Genomic DNA, 25601 nt, shown 5'->3' on the forward strand with positions numbered 1-25601 from the left:
AGCTGAGGTGTTTGAATGAAGCTTGATATCTGTGGTGGGGTTGTTGCTTGCAGGAACACAGGTTGCTCGTTGTCTTCTTTTTCTTTTATTAAGGAGAAACGAAGGAAAAATTAGCATATAAACAAGTGATTAAACAGAAGAGGATAAACAGATCTTCGCTGGAATAAACAACAAGTAACTTAAAATTTCTATAAGAACAGACCAGTGAACTAACCCTTTGGAAATTTGAGCTCTGGTGCTTGAATCACGCTCGATCTATATACATGTTTCAGGGTTGTTGCAAAGGGTTGTTGTTGTTCTCCATTTCCTTTTGTTAAAAAGAAATGAATGACAATTGAACGTGCAGAAATAGAAAGAGCCATCAGTTAATGTTTTGGATTCTGCAGCAGTAATGGTTAGTGGAGTTGTTGTGCGCAATTAGGGCTGATGGGAAGGGAAATCAATGCAAATGGAGGAACAAGATTGAGAATGAGAAGAGCAATGAGAACCGAACAAGAATGTTTTGGGTTCTGTAGGTGGATTTGTTGTGCGCAATTAGGGTTGATGGGAAGGGAAATCAATGCAAATGGAAGAACAAAAGAAGAGAAATGAGAACCGAACAAGCACAGTGTGTGTTTTTGATAATTCCACATTACTCATCTCTAGAATGTTCTCAACCACAGGTTGAATCTTGAAAAAAAGCAGTATTTTACTGCTTCCAAAAAATTGTGGTCCTGGCGCATTTAAATGGCGGGACCCATGTTTTTTTTATCACACAATCTGTAACCAAACGCCTTTTCAGTGCGTTTTTGAAAAAACGCAACCTCTAACGCGTTGCCAAACGAGTTCTTTACCTATTTATCCACCACAATTTACTATATTTATTTTAGCCTCAATTCTAATCCCTTAACATGTAATTATTTTATATTAATATAATTTTATTTTATTTACAAAATTAAGCATCAATCGAGTGCTAAAATTTTCCATTGACATTGCAAGAAACCCATATCTAGGCAACTAAACCAAACTAGAAAGTCAAATCTCAAATAAAATCAATGTAAATGTATCATGTCGAAATAAAAAAAAGTTGAGAGACCCCAAAAAAACATAAACTCTTCTCATAACCATGCAAATTAATCCTTGATATTAGCAAAACAAAAAAAATTAAATATTTGTTTAAGCATTAATTTCAATATTTAAAGTTCAGATTTTTTTAAATTAATAAAATAAAATTTTATTTTACTAAATCCATCACCAATCAAGCAATGTAAAATTCTTCCAACATCGCAAAATCCTTATACAAACACATAAAAACAAATCACAAAAATCAATTCTAAATCAATTTAATATTAGAAAAAACATCCACAATTATTCCTCTCACGAGCTATAGGGTTTTTGCTAATCTCCTGTTTTTGTTAATTTTTTAAGTGATCACGCAACTGGCATCCATCGGATTCTAATAGAAAATAGATGAAACCATAATTTGATTTGACGTATTAAATCAATCAAACAATTTGTTTAGGGATGTTAATACAATTTAGTCTTATTTATTTTCTTGCTATATCTCAGCAATAAATGTTGATATTCTCCTTGTTTAAATAATTTTAGTCTAACTCAGAGAGGCTCGTATAATGGTTAAAAAGGTTTGATTTCTACATTAATTTCTTATATTTAAATTTTGGGACCATTAGTTAGGAGAATTTATTGAATTTTTTTAATGCAATAAATCAATATGAGGATTTATGCATAAGATCATCTATAAAAGGATTTAATTTCAGTTGACATAAATGCTAATCTTAAAAATAAACATCTTTATTGTTGAAAACAATCATTAAATTATAATAATTTTAGTTTCTAAAATCATTTGATGGAGTGAGTGAGTGTTCCAACTCATGATTGTTTAACCATTGAAACTCCTCATAAAGTTATTTTAATTCAAGAATTTGAATTATGAGATAATGCTAAAAAGTGTTTTTTATATGAATTAATAATATTAAAATTCTGGAAGGTAAGTTATAACCTATGTTCTACCAAAAAAAGAAAGTTATAACCTATGTTTTTCTTTCTTTTAATGATGAAACTATAAGATTGGTCTTGATTACATGGTAAAACCAAGAAAATATAGCCAATGAGGAGGCAGTGAGCCATAAAAAAAACACACTCCTTGCGTAGCAGACAGCATCATCACCAGTAGTGGAAGATAGGGGGCAAATGGGCCGTCCATGTGTGTGTGACAGGACGGACGGGAGGAAATGCAGAGAGTGAGGTGTAGCCAATCACCTCAATTTTCCACGAGAAAGTGCACTGTGGGCCCGGATCTGCCTTTATCTTTATATTATCTTTCTTGTGTACGTGTACAAAGATCCATCCCAGAACACCCCCCCCCCCCAAATAAATAAATAAATAAAATCCACCAACTACTTTTATCACTCTTTTTAACCAATTTTCCAGGTAATAAATAAATAAATAAATAAAAGCCAAATATTTCCTTTTCAACGTGTGAACAAGTAAAAAACAAAAAGAGAGGGGGGCGTTTTGGGAACTGGACTCTGTTGTTAGATCTATGCATGCATTATACTCGAAGGTGTTAAAAAACCTAGTTTATCTGTTATATTTTATATTATTTTACCGGATTTAATCTATTGAAATCAAGTAATGAATATTATAAATAACAGTGAGTTAAAAAAATCTAAAAAATAAATATTATAGGTTGTGTTTTTTTAAACTTCATCAACTTGTATATCTTATATTTATTTTATTTTTATATTTGATAGTTTATGGGTTGAATATTTATTTTTATTTTATTTTAAAAAAATTGGTATAAAATTAAACCTAATATCAAAGGTGCTATGATACCTATAATCTATATCATAGGTCAATCTAAATACAAACTCATAAAAATTAATAATTCAAGTTTAACCTGTGAAAACTGTGACATCCACAACAAATTTAGCTTATATAAATATCCATTTTAATAAGATTAGCATACTGCATCACAATAATGTCACGATTATTGTTTTGTATGGTGAATTTTAAATTGATTTAGGTTATATTTATGAGATAAAACTGTGAGATCACATTATTAAAACAGATAATATATATACTCAAAGAATATATAGTATTAGAATTTCACCAGACACAATAAGAGAAGCCAGCTTTCATTTATGTTGAATTTTGAATATATTTTATAGAATTTTATTTTTTATTAAGAAAATTAAATGGGGTAAGGGGTGCCTCTGACAAGGTGTTTAGTTTGAATTATTGCATATAAATAAGTTAATTTGGTATTGAAATAGTGATTATTTTTTAAAATATTATTTTACATGAAAATAAATTAAAATAGTATTATTTTAAATTTATTTTTGATATTATCATATCAAAATAATTTAAAAATATAAAAAAATTAACTTGAAACAAGAAAAAAATAAAATAAATTTAAAATTTTTTAAAAATACTTTTGAAACGCAAATACAAATATCCTTTTAATTAATCCGAATACGGATTGGATTGGATTGTATTGGTATTAGTATTCCACCACTCACAATGCAATGCAGTAATAAAAGCATGGTGACAAAAATACAGTAGAAACAATAGAAAGCTTGTATCACAGTAGTAATTTTCATCTGCTTAAACTTTCATACCGTCTTCGACAAAGAAAAGGAGTCTCTCGCATTATCTGACTGGACAGCAAAATATTTCCTGGTAGATATCATGAAGTTATACTATTGGTTGCGTGGCCCCTCAACTCACTGCAAGCTGTGTCGGTGGAGTGATATTTCTGTGGTGGCCGCGTGGGGTGTTTGACGGAGTAGGGCAGGTGGGAGTTAATGCTACAACATGGTTTTCATGACGGCAAAAAATGTAAAAGCTAGCATCTTTCCTTCTCTTGTGGATCCATGCTTTTCTTTAGCCTTTCACTATAAAAAGTGCTTCCATCTATTTCGGCCTGAGCCTGATAACTCAGGCATCATCCCTGGCCTAGCCAGCCTTGTATGCTCGATTAAACACTGATGTCCCACTTCTCTGCTGGGCCTAGCTTAGCTACAAACTAGCAAGCTTATGCTTCGTAAGGCCTTTTTCTCAATATTAATGTGTCGAAGAGAGACATCCATGGACATTAAGGTGTCGCAAACAGCGAGTTTAAGAGGAAATTAACTACAAAGAAGAAGATAAATAATTTAGCATGAAAACTTAATAACTAGTTTACATAGAGATTAAACGTGGAGAATTGGTTATGTGAAGGTAATTAAGATAATAATCACCCATCAATATCCTACAGAAGACAGCATTGCATGTAAGTTAAACATGTATGTTTAATTATCTAAACTTGTTGGATGCTCAAGAAAAATGGTAACAAGAAGAGGAAGAAAATGAGGGAGATCTGACCCAATTAATGTCTTTAGAGTATATATTATACATGCAAATGATGATATTATATGATTTAAGAAATGATCATAGATATCTTGAGTGAAAGACTAATATAAAAGATTAGATAAAAGAATATTAGTTTTACTAATATTCAAATATTTTTATGTAATAAAAATTAAAAAAGGAAATTTTGTTCGCACTAAGCTGCTAACAACAACAACGCTATAGATATATCCATGATATGGCTATTGAATAGCCCATGAAATTGGATAAACAAGTAGATATCGGATAAAAACTTGTTATTCAGAAAATGGTGTTTTGAGAACTAATAGTACAAAAAAATTAAATATATAACTATCTAATAGGTGGTCCAGTAATAAAACTTGAGATCAAGGGGTTTGCTCCTCCTGTGATTTCAGGTTCGAGCCCTGTGGTTGCTAATATGATGACCACTGGAGGCTTACATAGTCATTAACTTCAGGGCCTGTGAGATTAGTTGAGGTGCGCACAAACTGACCCGGACACCCATGTTAATAATAATAATAATAATAATTAAACACATTCCCAAAACAATCATAAAAGCAAGGAATATTTCTAATTTTTAGATATTAAAATCGATTTTATATTCAAATATTCAATCTATACATGTAACAAAACATCAAATCAAATTTAACCACGACATAAACGATGTCACAATATCATTATCAAAAAACCATCCTTATGAGCTTTATTATACAAAAAAAAAAAAATCCCAATTGCATTGAATGGGGAAATAATCTGGATCGATAAAAAAATATTTGAAAAAGAAATCCACATGATTTTTCTATTGGTAGTAAGGGAGAAGAGAAAGAGAAAGAGATAGAGAGAGAGAGAGAGAGTAAAGGGGAGAGAGAATCAATTTTCTTTTCTATTTTTCCCCTCTATTTTTGAGTTTTTCTTCTCTCCCCCATAATTAATGAGTGTGTTTCTTTCCATCTTGTATGATTTTTGCTTACCATCCAAGTTTTCCAATATTGGAGTTTGGAATTTTAACTTGATTGATCTCTCTCAAGCAAGAATAGCCTTTGCAGCAAGCGAAAGACCTGAATTTATCTCTAGTAATTAAAATAAATATAGATAAAATCGCTAATAATTATACTCAAAACTTCAGTTTTTCAAAAAGAAAAAAGATAAAGAAACATTTACATCCAGGGAAGAAGAAAGCATTGAACAAGGAGAAACAAAGTAGAATGAAATAAAAACAAGTAAGAATCTCCACAGCTTCAACAAGTAGCAAAGACATTAAGGATCGATGGTGTTATGTTCATTCTTTTAATTATTAATTATTCCCACTTTATAAACCAAGCAATTAAATCTCTTAATTTATTTTCATATGATAAACCAAGCATAACTTTCTAGTGAGAATATGTTTTCAATGAAATAAAGACTATTAAAGTGCTAAAATAACATTTTAGTGATATGATAATTAGTGTCTTCTAATGATAATATCAATGTAGAAAAATATATTTTACAAGAAATTAAATAATAAAAATGAAAATTTAATGTTTACTTTATTTCTTATTTTAAGCTTAGAGATATTTTTATGTATACTAATAATATAAAAACTTTCTATTAGAAGGAAAATGCGATAGGGTTATTTTGGTCACTCTACAAAATTAAGCAGCTATGTGTAGATATTTCCCTATGATCTTATCGGAGAGGCCATTAGATATTCATGAAAAAATTATTTCAAGCTGTATTGTCCACTAAAGTAAGTTTTTATTTTTTTATTTTTCCTTTTTCACCCTACAAAATTGATGTGTCGAAAACATGTAGGCTATATGTCATGAATTAACTGTAATCAATCGGATGAAAATATATATGATAGAGGATGAAGATACTTTCTTGAGTAGAACAACTAAATATATTAAGTGTTCATATTAAGAAAATATTAAAAGTAGAAAATAAATATACAAATAATCCCTTTTATTTTCTAAAGCTGGTCACATATTAGGCTAAATAATATTTTATTATAGTTTAAATTTAATTTGAGATCGAGCAAGATAAATTTTAGGATAAATTCTGAGTTACGGATTAGATGGATTTCACCTAAGTTAATTCATTTTTTTTTTCTTTTTAGAAAAGTAAAATAATATCATTTGAATTTAAAATTGATAATAACATTGCTAATAAATATAAGGCTTATAAATGATTATTTATTCTGACATTCTATAATTTAGTTGATATCATATTTATTTATTAAATTTTAAAAAATTATAGTTTGCATTCTAAATTTTATATACACACTAATATTTAATATTTTCACAAAGAAAAATCAACAAAAATCATCTGATTATTTACATGTTTGTTATTATTTATTATTTAATGACCAAAGAGCCACTAAATCTAAAAAATAACAAAAATGTTGTTTATTTGATTTTTTGCTCAAATAAAAACCTTAAAAGCTTAGAAACAATTATTGTTAAATCTCATAATATAAAAATGTAAAATAGAAAGCAAGCTAATACAAAACTCAATTCATGTATTATCTCTCAACCCCTCGACATGATGCTTCCTCAACTTCAGAATTCCCAAACCCATGAGACGACACTGGACCCAAATCCCAACCTCATCTCCACCGATCAAGAATAAATAGCAGCGACAACAAGACACTTCTCCTCGCAACAATGGCCCAGGAGAAGAAAAAGGATAACTGATAGAATGGTCTTCGACATCGAACCCAAAGACCCATGACTGTTGTTGCTCTATCAACTACTGATTCAGAACTTTGAGGTCCAATTTCTAGCTACTGAGGTCTACTTTTCATATTTACTTCATATGTTGGTTGCTTGTGTATAACTGATAAAATGGATAACCCAGAATGTTGTGCTTGAGTTGCCTGCTTCTGTGCTCCAACTCCATTAGTTGCTGACTTGTTTGTTCGAGTTGCTAATGCTCATTAATCAATATAAATAAACATGTTCATTGAGGTTGGGAAGTTGCTGTTCCTAAATTAACAAATGAACATGATTGTTGACGTTGGATTGAAGACTGACAACAACAGCCCCACCGTTCCTCTTAAACCCTTTTCACCTTCCGATCTCCTTTCTCCCTCACATGACTGAGTAGCCCACCACATCTTTCTTCCTCTTAAACCTCTTTCTTCTTCTGATCTGACCCGAAACAGTAAACAGATTTCGGGTTCTTCCTAAGTTTCAATTTGAGATTTTGCCACCAGAGCTTCATGAAATGCACAAAAAATTATTAGGTTCAATTGAGGGTTAAGAAAGAGGGAGAAATGTCGAAATAAGAGAGACTGATTTTTCTATGAGAAGATTTTTAGTTGATTGATGAGAGAAGAAGTGATCTGACATAGAAACAGTGCATCTTGGGTTCTAAAAAATATGTAAATCTATTCTATAATATTCTATTAATGATAAAATATAATTAGAATGATCGGATTTTACAAAAAAATCGAGTACAAATTTTAAAAGAATTAATCAACTTTAAAGACTAGATAAAAAAAAAGGAATTAAGTGGTAAAATAACTTCTAATTAACCTAAAAGTTTTGAAGAAATTCAGTAGTTGAGGAAAAGAATAAATAAAGTAATTTATTTTTTTTCTTGACAAATATAAACTATAATATTTTAAAACTCGGTTAGCAAATGTAATTTTAATTAAACTATAGGGGTAATTTTTTCATTTAAAAATTATATCAAAAGTAAAGTTACTCCCCATTATTAGTATTCTTGTACGTCTTCCATTTTTTTAATCTACATTTATATAAAGAAACAAAAATCAAAGAAGAGCACTAGAGTGTGTTTCGTTTCAATACACACACACACAAATATTTATTCAAAACCTAGATGCATGATTTTTTTTTTTTTATCTTTGTACTATAGCCCAAAAAAAAAAAAGAGTTTCTAGGTACTCCAATAGTGTGAACATGCAAGGATATCACTATAGTAAAAGTCTGCGATCTCATAGCAGAAGAAAGGTAAATAGCTACCATAAAAGTGGCATAGTGTGCTTGCGCAAATCTCTCTCTCTCTCTCTCTCTCTCTCTCTCTCTCTCTCTCTCTCACACACACACACACACACACACACACACACACACACAGAAAATGAGTGCTAAAATACGGTGTAGGTGAATCTTTTTCAAAATGACTCAAATCCGTTTACTAGCCAAGTCAATAAAAGACAACTGAATTTCTCTCCTTGTACCAAAGATATCAACAAGAGCCATGTTTTTCTTCTAGGAACCAAGCAAGTCAAAATGGGTTAGGAGATTTCTTAGCTTTATACAGAAGATGAACTAATATTTTACTAATCCAAAAGGGAGATCTGTTTTGTCTTAATTGCAGAAGGCAAACATTTCCCTTTACTTTATCAAGTTACAAGCCACATTAAACACGCAAACAAGAGCAAAATCTATTTAAATATAAACATAAATTAACCATTATCAAAAAACTATTTCACCCACGTACTTAAATTATTAGACGAGGTCTAATATATGATTTATATAATTCTTTAACAGGTTCATATTATTTTGTTTTTAATTTTTATCAAATAAAATGAGTGTGGTGAGATTCAAACTTATAACTACTCAATCAACAATATTCTAATACCATATCAAAGAACAATCTCATCAAAAACCTTAAGTTATTCGATAAAAATCCAAGATGTAATTTATATAATTCTCTATCAACCACAAATTAATTAAACAACACCTTAATTACTTTTTCTTATTCTTAATCAACCATTTAATATTTCTAAAGTCCACACTTCGTCATTTATCACTTTAATTATACGTTAAATTAGTATGATTTGAATATGAGTAAATCATTTTCCATTTTTCTTAATATTTGGTGGTTTTTGCTGATAACTTCAAGTGCAATTATTAACTGAATTCAATGAGATATATAGCTATATAGTAATCAAGGTGATAAATGAGAACATAATAGCCTCCTTTTAGCCAGCAGGTTTTGACTTAGAAGGGTTAGGATTTCTCAGGGCATGATTAACGGTTTTAAACTACCAGATTGAAGACCAAAGCAAATACCTGAAATTACGATTAGGTTGACCCCACATTTTCATATTAATCACGCCATCACTCGCGGCTTTTTCTGCCTTTATAACCCCACTCGATCCTAGCCAAGCCTATCACCTCCCTTCCTCGTTTTTTTTCCCTCACCAGAGATCGAGCAAGGGAAAAAAATGTCAAGACTTGCAATCCTTCTGATTTTCTTTTTCTCTGCTCCAGCACCACATTTTGTTTTCTCTTCATCAATTCAGGACCCTGAGCTAGTGGTACAGGAGGTGCATAGGTAATAATGTACAATATATACTGTCTAAAATTGTGTTTTATTCATACATATATATGCTGTGTATAATAGCATGATAGTAGCTAGCTGGTGTGCTGAGAATTTACGCATTTTGTTTCTACAGGAGCATCAATGCTTCAAGAAGAAACCTTGGCTATTTATCATGTGGAACTGGCAACCCTATAGATGATTGCTGGAGGTGTGACCCCAATTGGGAGAGGAATCGCCAGCGGCTAGCTGATTGTGCTATTGGGTTTGGCAAGAACGCTATTGGGGGTAGAAATGGTCGAATTTATGTTGTGACCGACTCTGGTAATGATGATGCGGTGAACCCTAAGCCAGGAACTCTTAGGCATGCTGTAATTCAGGACGAGCCCTTGTGGATCATCTTCAAGAGAGACATGGTAATTCAGCTGAGGCAAGAGCTGGTCATGAATTCTTACAAGACTATTGATGGTAGGGGTGCTAGTGTTCACATTGCCGGGGGACCATGCATTACTATTCATTATGCTACTAACATTATCATACATGGCATACATATACATGACTGTAAGCAAGGAGGGAATGGTGATATACGAGACTCTCCTCGCCACTCCGGTTGGTGGACTCCCTCGGACGGTGATGGGGTTTCCATCTTTGCTAGCAAGCATATATGGGTTGACCATTGCTCATTGTCTAACTGTCATGATGGACTTATTGATGCCATTCATGGATCGACAGCCATCACTATCTCCAACAACTTCATGACCCATCATGACAAGGTCATGCTGTTGGGCCATAGCGACTCGTATACACAAGACAAAGACATGCAAGTGACTATAGCCTTTAATCATTTTGGCGAAGGGCTGGTGCAAAGAATGCCAAGGTAAAATGAGAAATCCTAATCAATTGTTTACCCTTTATTTTATTTTTTTCCAATGATTTTTCTACAATGTTTGTCGTTTTGAAAGCGTTTTACATATTATCAAATTGTTGCATTTGCAGGTGCAGGCATGGGTACTTTCATGTTGTGAACAATGACTACACCCACTGGGAAATGTATGCCATTGGCGGGAGCGCTTCTCCTACAATCAACAGTCAAGGAAATAGATTTCTTGCACCAAATAGAAGATTTAACAAGGAGGTGAGTGCTCATAAATACATGAATGAAACCCTTTTCCCTTTTTTATGGGTTTATGGGGGTGAGGATATTCTTATTTCTTGGAACAACATTTCTTTTTGCGTGTCCTATGATAATATGGAATCAAACACAATCACTGCTTAGGCTAATCCTTAAAGGGACGAAATGCAACCTTGTCGTAATACACAAAATAATTTGGTTTACTAGTTACAAAATCTTGACATTCACGCAGGTGACTAAACATGAGGATGCACCCGAGAGTGAGTGGAGGCACTGGAACTGGAGGTCAGAAGGAGACTTAATGTTGAATGGTGCCTATTTCCGGCAATCAGGCGCTGGTGCATCTTCAAGCTATGCAAGGGCTTATAGCCTGAGTGCAAGACCATCTTCTCTTGTGGGTTCAATGACCCTGACTTCCGGTGTACTTAACTGCAGGAAGGGCTCTCGATGCTGATTGTGGCCATGCTCGTAAAATTATAGTATTATTAGCCATAGAAGGCTACCAAACGAGTATGGAAAAACAGTCATAGTTAATTAGGCCTTAATTACGGGCAAGTAGTTTATCAAGCATCTTCAGTGATTGTTTTTCTTGTAGTTTGTCAAGCATCTTCAGTGATTGTTTTTCTTTCTTTCTTTTCCTCTTTTTTGACTATCTAAATGCATGTATTGACGACCGCTCTGTCTTCTGCTTTTGAAAGTGTTGGAACTGTTGTAATGGCAACCCTTTGTTTTGTTAGAAAAAGTAAGAAAAGAGCAGGAGTGTGTTGATTTAAGTTTGAGGTCTGTTTGGCTTCAGCTTTTGTACTTTACGTCGATGGAGCATCAATCTTTGCTTTCCAATCTGTTGATTGATTTTGCTTATTAATTTTCACTTACAACTCCGAACTTCCTTGTTGACGGAAATTACCACGACTTTTTTAGACCATTTATGATGAACATCTGCAGTCTGCGCGCACCATGCTAGCTATAAAACCTTGCGTTAAAATTTATATCTTAAAAATACTAAATTTACCATCATCATTCGGGACTGCATGCTTACTGTGGATGAGAACTGGAGCACCGCAATTTAACCTAAAAGGAAGTTACTGCAATTTATTTTGTCATCCACCGCGATTTATGATAATGTGAAACGGGGAAAAAAACGCAACAAAGAGCAGAAAAATGCAACCAGCCAACCACTAACCACATTTTGCACCCCGTCAATCGTGGAGAGACACATGCAAGTGGGCCTCAGCTTGGAGGTTCAACTTAGCATAAGTCTAATCTCCATAATCATGACGATTATCATAGGGGGTTGTCGAGGGACGAGAAACAATCCCAGCATGCAAGCACATTCACAATCATTAAGTTTTCGGTTTGAAGTCATACTTTATTTTTTTCTTGTACTTTTATCAGATATGATATTAAAATAGTAATTATTTTTTAAAATATTTTTTATTTAAAAATATATAGAAATAATTTTACAAATCTCCAATAAATATCCTTACAATTCTAATTATATTATTATATCACTTTATATTATCTAATTCTTTAATACGATATTTCCTCAAGTTTTTCTATCCAAAATTATAAAATTATATTCTCAATCTAATAAATAAGCACAACTGTGATTATCTCGAAGAGAATTAAGCACCCTGTTGCACCGCAGCATGAAGTATATGATTATCATTTTGCTGATAATTTGATATAATTCTGAACAATTTGGCAGATACTCTCGTCAAGAAAATAATTCATGTTCATGATTTTAATCGTTTCAAGGGTTTTTCATGATTTTTAGATATGTTGACATGTTTCCATGTTTTCTCAATCTCTCTCTCCCATTTTGGAAACCATTTCCTGACAACGATCGATCCTTGTCAAAATAAAGAACTAACCTCATCTCTTCCACATTCCTATCCACGACAGCCCTTTCTCTACTAAATTCAGGCCATTACATCTTTGGTTGATCGATCTTTCTTTAATTTCTCCTACTGTTATGAGTTTTGTTTGAGGGCACGCACGACAAAATATTCTCCTACCTCTCCGCCCATGCGATCTAGCTCTTCATCCCCCCATCCTAGTAGCAGCAACAATAACGAGCTTCCTTACAATTTCAATGTTGATGGTGCAGCTGTTAGAAATTCTTAGGATGAAAATAAATATAGAGTTAGTTTAGAGGCGTGAAAACACTATTTTTAAGGAGTTTATTTGTTCTACACAAAAACAATATCTTTAGGATACAACTAAGCCTTTTAAATTTCTAAAAGAATGAGAAGATAAGACCAAGAAAAGAATATATGTTTTTATTATGTTTTCTTTTCTGTGTAATAACATGTTTTTATAGACTTGAAATATAAAAATGAAATAGTATGATTGTTCATCAAACAATATAACTATTCATGAAACAATATAACTGTTCATATTAAATTACAAGTTTTAAATGCTATCTTTTGATATTATAAATATATATATATAATAGCATTATGAAGTTAAATAGAAGAGTCTGTCTACCATGACTTAATTTACTACACAATAAAAACTCAAATTAATAGGAAATATTTATTTTTAATGTAGAATAAATATTTTTTTTCTTTATTCATTTAAAAATTACAACAACAGCAGCGAGGATGTTGCATAATAAATTGAAATGGTTCCTACTAGGATTTCTATAGAGTATTTGGGAGAACTTTTGTAGCTCACCGTGAAGGCCAGCCATGGCTGGTAGGGGTTAAGACGGTTAACATCCATAGAAAAAGAAGAAGGGAGAGAGAGAGAGATTCTCATAATTCATCATTCATTCATCATAATTTGTTCCATAGCCATCCAAAGTCTGTTACATCCATACAAGGCTACTCCTTCTCTGACAGATTCCTGAGATTAAGGAATTAAAGAAATAGCAACACGTGTACCCTCTTATTACACAGGACTGAAAGGAAAAACTGAAACGGTGCGTTGAGTGTAATGGTCACTTGATTAAACGGTGCGTTTTCCATATCAAAATCATGAGAAGATTCTCTCGACTGCTCAACATAAACTTGTGTGAGTTTTTCAATATCAGAATCATGAAACCTTGGGAATATGTTCAACTTGGCACATGTAATGTACTTCAGCAAATCTTGAGAAAGAACCTCTGGATCAACTGGCCTAGCAGAGGCTTGATCTTCTTGAGACTCGCTATAGGACCTATCATCTATATTAACACCTTTGGCCTGTGATTTGAAATGACTATTAACGACAAACTCTGCAAGCATCTCATCTGTTATGGGGTCATCCAGTTCCTTAACAACACAGAGGATCTCAAAACAAGAAAAGATGGGATCTGTCAACTCGATATTCTGTGAAAATGTTTTGGAGGAGTCGTACCTTCCTCCAACATGATTTGCAGCAGCAAGAACAGAGCACCGAGCCTAGAGAAAGGTAACAATGCCAGCCTTGGATATACTAATGCTCTGCTGGTCCATTGCTTCATGGATGCTCGCCTTGTCCTGATCATTCATCTTGTCAAACTCATCAATCAGGCAGGTCCCTTGATCACCTAGAACAAGGGCTCCTCCTTCTAGGGTCCACTTTTTTGTCACTGGGTCATTGTGCACCACAGTCGTTAGAACAACAGCAGAAGCCCCTTTACCAGTAGTATACGCGGCCCTCTATCCAGTCTTTTCAACATACTTTAGAAATCAAGTTTTTTTTAGTGCCAGAATCTAGGAGAAACACATTTATGTCTCCTCGTAGCCGGTGTTTCCCCTCAACATTTTTCTCTTGGCCTCCAAACATAGCCAGAGCTAATGCAGTTTTTAAGCCTTCATGTCCGTAGATGGATGGGGCAATAGACTTGATAATCCTTTCCCCTATCCTTGGGTCTTCAGACAACTTTTCAATTTCTTCTTTGTTCTCTTGAGTGAGCTTATACACAGAAAAGAGATCCTGCTTCTTTGTGACATAGTTTGCTTCGATTACAGAGGAAAAGACAGGAAATCCATTCTTTTTGTTCAAAGACAAGTCAAAATTATTTGCATAATGCCAGTGACCTCAATTTCTTCCCCAGGGCGTGCACAGTCAATCAAATCATTCAACAGTATCACTTCCTTGTATCTTGGAAGCCGACCGGTAGGCACAATTCCAGGGCTTTCTTGGAGTGTATGGTCCCTTTGATTGGCATTTAGGGCAAGAACCAACCTTGACTTCTGAATAAGAATTCTGAAAGAATGGTCCCAAAATTGCTCCATACTTGTTGCAATCATATTTTACCTTCTGCAATTGAGAGAAGAGAGAGACAGAAATTCAACGGATTCTGGCAAAAGAAAAAATTATCATTGATATCTATTCTTACTACTGAAATAGTTGAAATTGATATCATTTTGTTCTATTTAAAAGGTGTTTTACAGAGGTTGTTTTTAGTCTTAATATTGCTTAAAAATATATCTACATTAAGGATTATAAATTTTATTCAATTTGATTTTGAGATTTATACTTTTTTATTTATTTATTGGGTTAATAAGATGGCTTGTAGATGTTTTAAGATTGTTTTTGAGTTAAATGGGTGGGAAATGAGTTTTACAAATAAAAAAATTATAATTTTAATTTTCTAGCTACCACAGTGATAATCTAAATTTAAACTAGTAGATGACATGTCCTCATCCATAGTGGGTGACGTGTTGTTTGCCTTTTTTATATAAAAAAAAAATAGGGGCGCACAACCACCCTCCCTTCTAAATAAGAAAAAAAACTCAGACATGTGGGCTTGGGCTTAAAGGCCCACATATCTAGGCTTGAAGGCTCGCGTGTCTAGGTTCTTCCTTTCAATAACCTAAGGTGTTGGGTCTTTTTTAGGTTTTTTTTTAATATTTAGGTTAAATATAGATTTATGAAAAAAGATATTGAATTCGGTTAAGTCATGACTAGGATTGCATGTTCGACAGGTAAAGCCACAACATTCAAACTATTATTTTCTTTCTATTTTTTGTTTAATGTCTTTTTTGTCCATCAATTTTAAAAAATCAATTTCACTATTTTTTATCGATGATTTATTATTTTATTTAACTTAAAACTAGAAAAAAAAATACAATTTCACCCTTCGTCATCAATAATTTGCTTGTGCTATCTTAGTCCCACACGCCTGTCAAGTTTCTTTTATTTTAAAAAACATATCATACAAAAGAAATTCACATACATTTTATTTTCATATAAATCTATTAAATGAAAAATAATCTTTGGAATAAAAAATTTATTGAATTTGATTGTGTGCATGATTTGTGTTGCGAATTTGGTTGATTGACTCGAGTTCACTTGTTTTTTTTTAAAAAAAAATTGATTGTTGTTTTTTTTACTAATTTCTTCCTTCAATGTTGAGTTGATTGAAGATTTAGCTTTCAAGTTTGTCTTTTCTAAGATTATTCTCGTAAGTTTCACATGTCAACTCGAGTTGACTCATATAGATCTAATGTGTTTCCATCTAAATATTGGATAGAAATATCATTCAAATGCAAATGATTCTAAATTCATGGTTAATTTTTTTTTGGATACATGTTAGCAATCATTATTTATTTTTTTGTTTGAGGATGTATTTCTTCGTATCTTAGGATGACTTGATTTGAGCTGAGTCAATTTGACCTATGATGAGAACCAACAAGCACCACAAAAAAATCCGTTATAGGTGGCGATTAGGCCAATCACAAGGTCAAGGGTCAAGAAGCCTAAAACAACTTTCAATGGGTTTATTTAGGATATTTGGGTCAAGTTAAGCTTTTAGAATTCAATAAGGAATGATCAAGCTTTAATTAATTTGATCTATGCAAGAGTCGAACAAGCTTAAATCGGTTTCGGGCTTTATTTTTTTTATTGCACAACTTTACGCTAATAAACATAATTTTTAATCCGACCATTAGATTATGAAGAAATCTTACTAGAAAACTCTAAAGGCCTTATTTTCTAAATGTTAAAATCTTGTAGAGATCTGACATTGGATATGTCTTGCAATACAGTCTAGAAGCTACTATACATGATTTACATTATTTTTCTAGTTAGTTTATGATTCTTTTTTTTATTTGAATTGGTAATATTTTCTTATTTTCTCAGGCTTATTTAAGATATTTTTTCTTATTATAAATAGAGTTATTTATCTTGTATTAATATTTTTTAGAGACTTAATTTAATTTAGAATAATATTTTATGTGTGTGCAAGGTTGCTTATACTCTTAGTTCTTCATTGAACTCTTTAAAACTTATCAAGTAATTCTGTTTTTATGGCGTTCATCCTTATACTTTCAGTTCTTTGGTTTTTTATAATCAAATGGGTAGAGTCTTTCATCTAATAACTTTGGTTTCTTGGTTTAAGTAATTATTGCGTTGGGTTTTTTATCAATCTAATTTTAGTTTTATTGGGTTATTTCTATCTTGTTTGTGTGTTTAAGGGTTCTCACCTTTCGGGTTTGTATTAATCCCAAAATTTTATAATGGTTGCAGACCTAATTTGGGATATAATTAAGAAAATTGGTTTAAAATCCCAATTTATAAATTTTATCCTATTACGTTTGTTGCCCACTTTTCAAGAGTGAGGATTGAGCCTTATAGCCAAGCATGTGTCCCAAATCACTCCTAAGTCCTAATAGTTTATTATCTCCAACAATAAGTTAGTTTAGGCAAAAACTTTTGTGTAGGGATATAATATGTAGTTTTATCATGAAAACAAAGTATGAAACAATTTGTCTTAAGTAAACCCCTTACCTAAAACTATAAAGATCGGTTAGAGTTCCTAGTTTGTATAAACTAGGTGGCAACTTCTATTTTCATTCTTACACTTTAATTCACCGCAGTGTCCCTTGCGACAAGTCACCAAGTTTAGGTCGATCCAATATGTCATAATCTTAATATTAAAAAAAAGGTTATCTCAATTTTTTTTAAAGTCAAACCAAGCTTTTACTGGCTGTTCAATATTTCTTTGGACATGTCAAGTCAACTTTTTCAAGTAGAGTCAACTCTCATGCGAGTTAATTTCAAACCCAGGATAGACAAGAAATTGAATTGAGAGGTTTTAAGGTTGACCTGTTAAGTTCGATTTAATGACAATGTCAAATATTTTTTTTTTAAAAAAATTCCATCTTCTAATTTTATTTTCTTTCAATTGAATTCTTTTTGGCTTTTTTTTTTCAATTTTATCCCTCAACATTTGATTAATTTTGAAATGGTCTTCATAATTTATTTTGATTTGCTTTCCATGAGATTTTCACAGTCTTGAGAAAATGTTCTGGCATTTGGTTGGTGCTCAATTATATGAACGTATATTTTTATTATCATTTCATCAAGTAAAAAATAGTTTTAAAGAAAAAAAATTGTTATTCTTCGTGGAGTTCATGATCTGTATCATGAGTTTAGTATGTTAACCCATAAAGCTCGAGCCTATCTAATATATCATTCTTTCAATATTATAAAAAATATATCATCTTAAAAAAAAACTTAAAAGCCTATCTAATTTATTTTTTTCTCCATTCTTTACAATGAGTTTCCTAATTCATTTTTCTTACAATGAGTTTTCTAATTTATATTACTTTACAATTTCATTTTATCATCTTAAAAAAAAATAAACAACTCCTCTTTAGTATTTTGAGGATGATTTGATGATAAAGCTAGTTTCAAGAGCTCCACATTATTAATTATTAACAAGAAGTAATTAAAGAGGAAAAATCATTGTTCTCCTTTTAACAAAATAGTGTTTATTGAAACAATACTTTTTATTTGTTTGAATTTTTTTTTAGTTTCAACCTTTAACATTAGATTTATTGGTGATTGATCTTCATAATTTATTTCAGTTTATTTTTTATAATATTATCCTAGTTTCATGACTCGAGTCATGAATTTTGTGAGTTAACGGGGTTGACTCGGGTTTTTAAGGTTGTTTTTGTAATTGATTTTTTTTTCAATTTTATCATTCATCATTTGGGTTGATTAAGAATTAAACTTCATAATTTGTTTTAGTTTGCTTTCTATAAGGTTATTTCAATCTCATGATCTGAGTTAAAAGTTTGACGGATTAAACTAAATTGATTCAGGTCATTGTTTTTCCTTTTTATGATTGTTTTTTTTTTCAATCTCATCCTTCAATCATGGTTTGATTGAGAATTGAGGTTCATAATTTTTTTTGCTTTGCTTTCTATTGTGTTATCTCGATCTCAAGATCTAGATTTGACAGATTAACTTAGGTTGACACAATTTTTTTATTTTGTTTTTTAATTTATTTATTTATTAATTTCATTCTTGAACAATATGTTGATTGAGAATTGAGTTTCAATATGTTTGTTGCTTTCTATGAGATTATCACGGTCTTATGACCTGAGTCGTAAATTTTACATGTTAACCTGGGTTGACTCGAGTCGATCCAATATGTTGTTGTCTCAATATTTTTTTAAAAATATATTGTCTTGAAATTTTTGTAGTCAAACTATATTTTTTTTTTCCAGATGCCTAGGTTGGTTTAAGACTTGTCAAGTTGACCGGGTCATATCAGATCAAACTCTACGTGGTTTAATTTTTTTCTTTTTTCTTTAAAACACATTAGTAATGCCTATATTTTTTTTTTTTTAATTTTTTTTTAAATTACTCCAATCAGCAATGTTGTGTGGGTATATATGATCTAATAATATCTAATACACTTATATTTCACAAACATGGGACAAAATGCAATACTTTGTTTATTTTTTAAATGACACAATTAAATAAAATGTTCAACTTTTTGTTTTTTTAGATATTCAAGATGTTTTTTTGGTTAATTTATATATCAATCAAAAATTAAGTTTTTTTATTAGATAATTCAAGGAGTTACATGGATGCTCTTTATATATATACACTTATTTAAAAATATAATAAAAATATCATAACTACAAGTACTACAAGAACTGATTTGTGTGAATTTGACTCAAGATTCCATTAATGTTCAAAATTAAGTGATACAAAGCATATTGGTCAAGGTGGTGATATATAGCTAAGTAGCTATTATAGGATGCAATTTTACTCACTTATCACATAAAAATATCAATTTATATCATATAAATAGGTAAAACATTGTATAACTAAGTGCATAAAATAATACAAAACATGCTAAAATGTTTAGGTAAAACGTTGTACCAATTTACAATAATGTTTTTTTTTTCATTTTTCATTTTTTTTCCAATTACAGTCTTACATGTCTAATTTGATTGATATATCAATTTATATCATATAAATAGGTAAAACATTGTATAACTAAGTGCATAAAATAATACAAAACATGCTAAAATGTTTAGGTAAAACATTGTACCAATCTACAATAATGTTTTTTTTTTTCATTTTTCATTTTTTTTCCAATTATAGTCTTACATGTCTAATTTGATGACAAATTTGTCTAAATTTGTTGAGGATAGACAAAATTAAACAAAAAGAGACCAAAGTATAAAAAAGAAGAAAAAACATGGCCAATCAAAAATTCTTGGAAAAAGTTCTTTTTAGTCATCATACATTCTCTTTTTCTTTCTTTGGAGTCTCTATTTTTTAACATTTTAATTTTGATTTAAAAATTCATTTTCTTTATATTTTAATCAATGAGTTAGAAAAAAGAGAGATAAAATCACATAAAAATAATAAGGAGAGAAAAAGTAATCGGTTTGATCAGTTTTTAGTGATGAAAATATCATTTTAGTATTAACGAGTTTCATTCAACAAGAAAAGTTTAATGATGGTGGTTATTATCTCTAAACATTCATGGAAAATGATATTCGGCTGATTTTGTTTTTTTAAGTGTTTTTGGGGTTTATTTTAGAGTTATCAGGTTGTTTAAAAATCTCTCAGCCGGATTTTAAAAAATAGACGACAAGTTATCTAATACAACAAATGATCTTTCGCCTATTTTTTTTTTAAAAAAGCAAACAACAAGTGGTTTGCCACCTAAAAAGAAAAAAAATAACTCACCCAGACACGTGGGCTTGGGTTGTGAGGCCCACATGCCTGGCTTTGTTTTCTAGGGGCCCAGGAGCAGCGAACCACTCAGGCTAGGCCCGCGCGATGGAGCCTTTTTTTTTTTATTCATTGATTTTTTTTATAAATTTTTCAAGTTTCTTAATTGTTTTTATTGTATTATGTTTTGATTTTTTTAAAAAAAATTCAATTTTGTTTTTCTGTTTCGAGAAACATTTTCATCAAAGAAAAATTATTACATATAAGAAGTTTCAAATATATTTTTTTTTCAAATTATTTCATTAGATATTTGAATTGTTAATAATATTTATTTTTTTAAGAAAAAAAACAGCTATAACAAAATATACAATCTAATATATATATGTGTAATCAAATTAATAATTAAAGAAGTATTCAAATTGCTAAAATATAATTATCTTTTTTAAAAAAATATTAAAATATAGTAATTACTATATTCATCACATGAAATGCATGAGCAAAAAAGTAATTATCATCATTTAATAGTTTCAAGTAATTATAAAAATTTATGATCCATAGTGCACCTACTTACCTTGTTTTTCTTTTTTTTTCCCTCTTTTAATTTTAGTCTTCAACATTGGATTTTTGTTTAATTTTTATTTTTCAATTTAATATTTTTTTTTATTTTAAATTGGTCTTTATATTTTTTTTTTATTATATGACTAAATTACAAAAAGAATTATTGGAACTAGTTGAGTTTAAGATCTGGATCATAAATTTCACGAATTAACTCAAATTGATTTAAGTTAATCCAATATTTTATCCTTTCAACGTTAAAAAAAAGTTTATTTTTTAAATTTTGTTATAATAAAAAAATTTAATGTGACGAACATTAGAGCAATAGGTAAAGTAACCTAGTGTTAATACTTTTTTTATTGCTTTTAAATAATAAATATTTTTAAAGCAATTTAGAAAATGCACATGCCAAAATATTTTAAATAGTTGTTTTACTCTGTTTTGTACTATAGGTGTAAAGAGCATTCAAAGAGAACGTTAGACAAATATTATTTGTGATCTATGAGAAATAAGCTGTCCTTGAGAATAGTGATAAAAGTTCAAACTACATTGATTCTGATAATGGTGCAATTTCCTCCTATTAGTCCATAGACGTAAACATAGCTGAAACAAGTACACTATTAAATTGTGTGAATATATTTTTTTCTTGTGTTTTTTTGTATATCTATGCGTGCAATCCTAGCAGAAACTGTCTATGGATCGTTCTATAGGAAAACAGATCTTTCTACTGAGAAATGATGAGAGGGTTTTCATGCCTTTTCATGCCTTTTCATGCCCAGATGGTAATTAATGGACTCCTATGAAGCAGAGCTATGTACAATTTCTTGAGACAATTAATCGAAATCAGCGTCAACAACAAGTTCTGCACTCAAACTACAAAATCTGATTCAACAAATACCATCAAATATCTGCTGCCATATCCTTCTCTCACTCCTTGGAAATTATCAATTCCATATTTAGAACTAAGTCATCCTAGTTATGCAGATCGCCATGCAAAGCAGGGAACCACTAGGCGACTAGTTGTATGAGAATTTTATCTTCCGTGGCTTATCTGCCAAAGTAGTTTTGATGGTGTCTGAAGCAATTTGCTTCTGATCATATTGCTCCTCAGGCAGACTTGTGGCTGGGCTTTGGAATTCTCAGGCACCAGAATTTTTGCATCTATGGTTGGTTATTCAGGATAACATTAGCTATTCACGTCTGTATTTTGTGAATTCACTTGTGTTTTATGCTTTTTGCTGCTGATGCTCACCTCAGTGACCGACCCCCTCTCTGGTTATTAATTATTTCGAGTTTGCAGTCTTGCTATATGTTAATATTAATCTGTTGTCCTATATATGAGAATACGAGCTATATTAATTAATTTGAATGGTGCTGAAGAGCATTAATTTGGCTTTGTAAACAAATTAATTATGTTAAGAAAGCATGCGAGAGATTATTAACAAAACAATCAGCTTTTTTTGCTCTGTTCTAAAGGTTTGAAAGCATACCCAAACAGAATCCCACAATTAGCTAATGAACATATAAGATAAATGCCTGGTCTATGAGACACCTTCCTCTATAGATCGGCTTGGTAAATTCAAAGCTTTTTATTAAATTGAAATAATTGAATAATTCAAGTCAAGCAAGTATTCTTGTAAAACACAAGAATAAACATGATCAATATCTCAAGAGCCTTCCATTGCATTAGTGCTTATAAAGCTTAGAAGGATAAGAAGACCAATAGGCCAGCGACAACGGCAGCTGTAGAGATCTTGATAGTGGCAGCTCCGTCTTTCTGGGGTGCTGGTGGTGTGGCTGGTGCATCGCTGACAACATCGGCTATTGGTCCAGCAGCAGGTCCTGCAGGTCCTTCTGCGCTAAGGCTGGCTGGGGCAGGAGGTGAAGAGATTTCCTCTTCTGGGGCTCCAGCGGGGCCCTCTTCGGCAACAGGTGAGGAGGCAGAGCCATTCGGGGCTCCAGAGATGGCGGGGGCGCTGGCCGATGCCTTTGGGGTATCGGCTGTGGGTGCCTTAGCGGGAGCCACAGAGGCCTTTGGTGACGGTGAAGCCAAAGGGGTGGCGGAAGGTGCCTCAGCAGCAAATGCCCCAACAACGGCAACAAAGATGAGTGCAAGAGCAAGAACTTGGCGTGCCATTGTGATTTATTTTTGTTTTGGTTTTTGATAAGAAAAAAATATGATAGGATTCTATAAGGTTTTGCAGTACTTCTCAATTAAAGCAATATAGAGAAACACTGCGCAGTTATAGAATGAAGGAAAGAGATGAAGCTGAAAGGAATTATATAGATTAAAGGAAGGGTAGAAGTCAGCGAATTGCATGGAGAGGAAGAAAGCGAAAGGGGTGGATGCTTCGCCATTTCTTGGCAACCATGGTTTCATTTTGCAAATGGAAGGGCAAGAGGCTACTGTTTGACCGAGTTTTATGGGTCAAACATTAGACAAGTGGTTGTGGTGAGAGGGAAAATTAGACAAGTGGTCTGATCTCGAAATGCGCCATTTTTAGTTTTTACATGAAATTTATAGCAAACTAGCTATTTTTAGTGGGATTTAGATGGTCAGTCAACATGCAACAAGGAAGATCTTATTTCTTTACTATTCCTTCCACTATGAAAAAAAAAAAGCGTTTTATACTAATGTTCAAAACACTCTTCATAATGGGAAATTGTTGGTTTTCTATGGAAAAAACTTCATGCCTAGCTAATTATAAGAGGTAAAAAAGTAACGTTCAGTGAGAAAAAGAACAAGTCAAATGATGGGTTTTTTTTCTACGTATATACATACTTATACTTTGTATTTACTTTCTTTTCTTTTATATTTCTTTTATGCACAACTAGATGTATGCTCCCATCGCAAAGATTAGAGGATGTTTAGAAATGTGGTTGTGGTTGCTTTTCAAAGTGTTTTTCATTTGAAAATACATAAAAATAATATTTTTTTATTTTTAAAAAATTATTTTTGACATCAGCACATCAAAATGATTTAAAAACACAAAAAATATTAATGTGAAGCAAATAAAAAAAATTCAAATTTTTCAAAAGCGTTTTTAAAACGCAAAAACAAACAGGCCCTAAAAGAAACTAAAAGAGGTTTTTATGTTATTATTGTTCACTTACACACATAACACTATGGATTAGAACAATATTTATTTTTAATTTGGTCCTCAAACTTTTAGTTTGCGCAATTTAGCTATTTTGAGCCTAAATTAACACCAAATTGCATATTTATTTAGGAGGGAGAGTTGAATTGAAATACATGTGACTGAAGTGAAAAAGGTAGGTTGAATGGGTGGCGGATTTGAATTTTTTTTAAAAAGTTCATTTACATCCCCCATCTTTTTTATCCATAAGGAAATTGATCCCTGTAATTTTTAAAAATTTAATTTAGGTCCCGAATTTTATTTTCCTAATTTTTCAGTTTTTTTTTCAAGGGAGGAGAGAGGAGTCACCAGATTCTGATATAGAGAGAGAAAGTTGTTGTTGGTGACAATTTCGGCCATCAAAACAATTTTTTTTTTTTTTTATCAAATAGTTTTTTGTGATGATGAGAGTTTATATTAGATGTTTTTTCACCTCGAGCTATTTGAGCTCGAGAAGATTTTGGGTTCCAGATTGATTTTGAGTATTGGATTGGTTGTTTGCATTTTTGAAGGTCATGGATTGGTTTAACAAGGTTCGTAGGGTGTATTATAAGTATTTTAGGTAAAACAATAGTTGAAAATGAGTTTATTTTTTCAAAAACATCCAGAACCCCATTATTCTAGCCACTATAGTGGCTGGATTCTAGGGATTCTGAGAAGACGCGTCATCTATTGATGTAAGTGATGCATCGTTTTTTTTTTTAATTATGACATGTCGTCTGCCCCCATTAACTTATAAAAATAAAAGCCCGCGTGCAGGTCGTTGCTTCATACGCCTGACCTAATCATTTTCTTTTTAAAAAATGATTTTTTAATTAATGCCTTATTTTATGTGTTTTTTGAAATAATATTTTGTTATATGATTTAATTGATTTTTTAAGAGGTTGGTATGATTCATTTGTAATTTTTTTAAATTTTATATAGATTAATTTTTTTAAAAAAAAATATTGACTTTTATAAGATTTTTAATATGTGCAGTCTTGCACAACATTGTTTTTTTATTTATTTTTGATAAATTTTATGTGTGTCGGTTTCTATTACAAATTTGTTTAGATAAATAAATTCATTAAACACAACTGAGTAAATCACTTGTATTGTGATATGAAATATCTTAATTTACATATGTCTCTTAGTTTTTTTTTAAAAAAATTTATGTAAGTATTTTTAATTTTTTTTATTTAACAAAAAAAAACATTAATCTGGTCAGTGGCGTCGTGCAGGACGCCAATCTTGTATCC

General features: G+C 31.4%; 1 protein-coding gene and 1 pseudogene across 1 annotated transcript; one reads left to right on the plus strand and one right to left on the minus strand.

The window, feature by feature from the left end:
* The first annotated feature begins 9483 nt into the window (after positions 1-9483).
* On the plus strand, positions 9484-11636 carry LOC7467675 (pectate lyase). Its single transcript, XM_002300033.4, has 4 exons — positions 9484-9654; positions 9776-10516; positions 10636-10774; positions 11004-11636. The coding sequence occupies exons 1-4, from the start codon at positions 9545-9547 to the stop codon at positions 11223-11225; spliced, it is 1212 nt and encodes a 403-aa protein (XP_002300069.1). The 5' UTR covers positions 9484-9544; the 3' UTR covers positions 11226-11636.
* Positions 11637-13540: 1904 nt separating this feature from the next.
* LOC18095335 (DNA replication licensing factor MCM2-like) lies at positions 13541-23363 on the minus strand (annotated as a pseudogene).
* Between the last annotated feature and the right edge of the window lie 2238 nt (positions 23364-25601).

The sequence above is a fragment of the Populus trichocarpa genome, chromosome 1, assembly GCF_000002775.5.
Source record: "Populus trichocarpa isolate Nisqually-1 chromosome 1, P.trichocarpa_v4.1, whole genome shotgun sequence".
Taxonomy (NCBI): Eukaryota; Viridiplantae; Streptophyta; class Magnoliopsida; order Malpighiales; family Salicaceae; genus Populus; species Populus trichocarpa.

Coding starts and splice junctions, on each gene's coding strand:
- LOC7467675 (XM_002300033.4), top strand. CDS start 9,545: ATGTCAAGACTTGCAATCCTTCTGATTTTCTTTTTCTCTGCTCCAGCA. Junction 9,655..9,775: donor GTGGTACAGGAGGTGCATAG/GTAATAATGTAC, acceptor TTGTTTCTACAG/GAGCATCAATGCTTCAAGAA. Junction 10,775..11,003: donor ATAGAAGATTTAACAAGGAG/GTGAGTGCTCAT, acceptor ACATTCACGCAG/GTGACTAAACATGAGGATGC.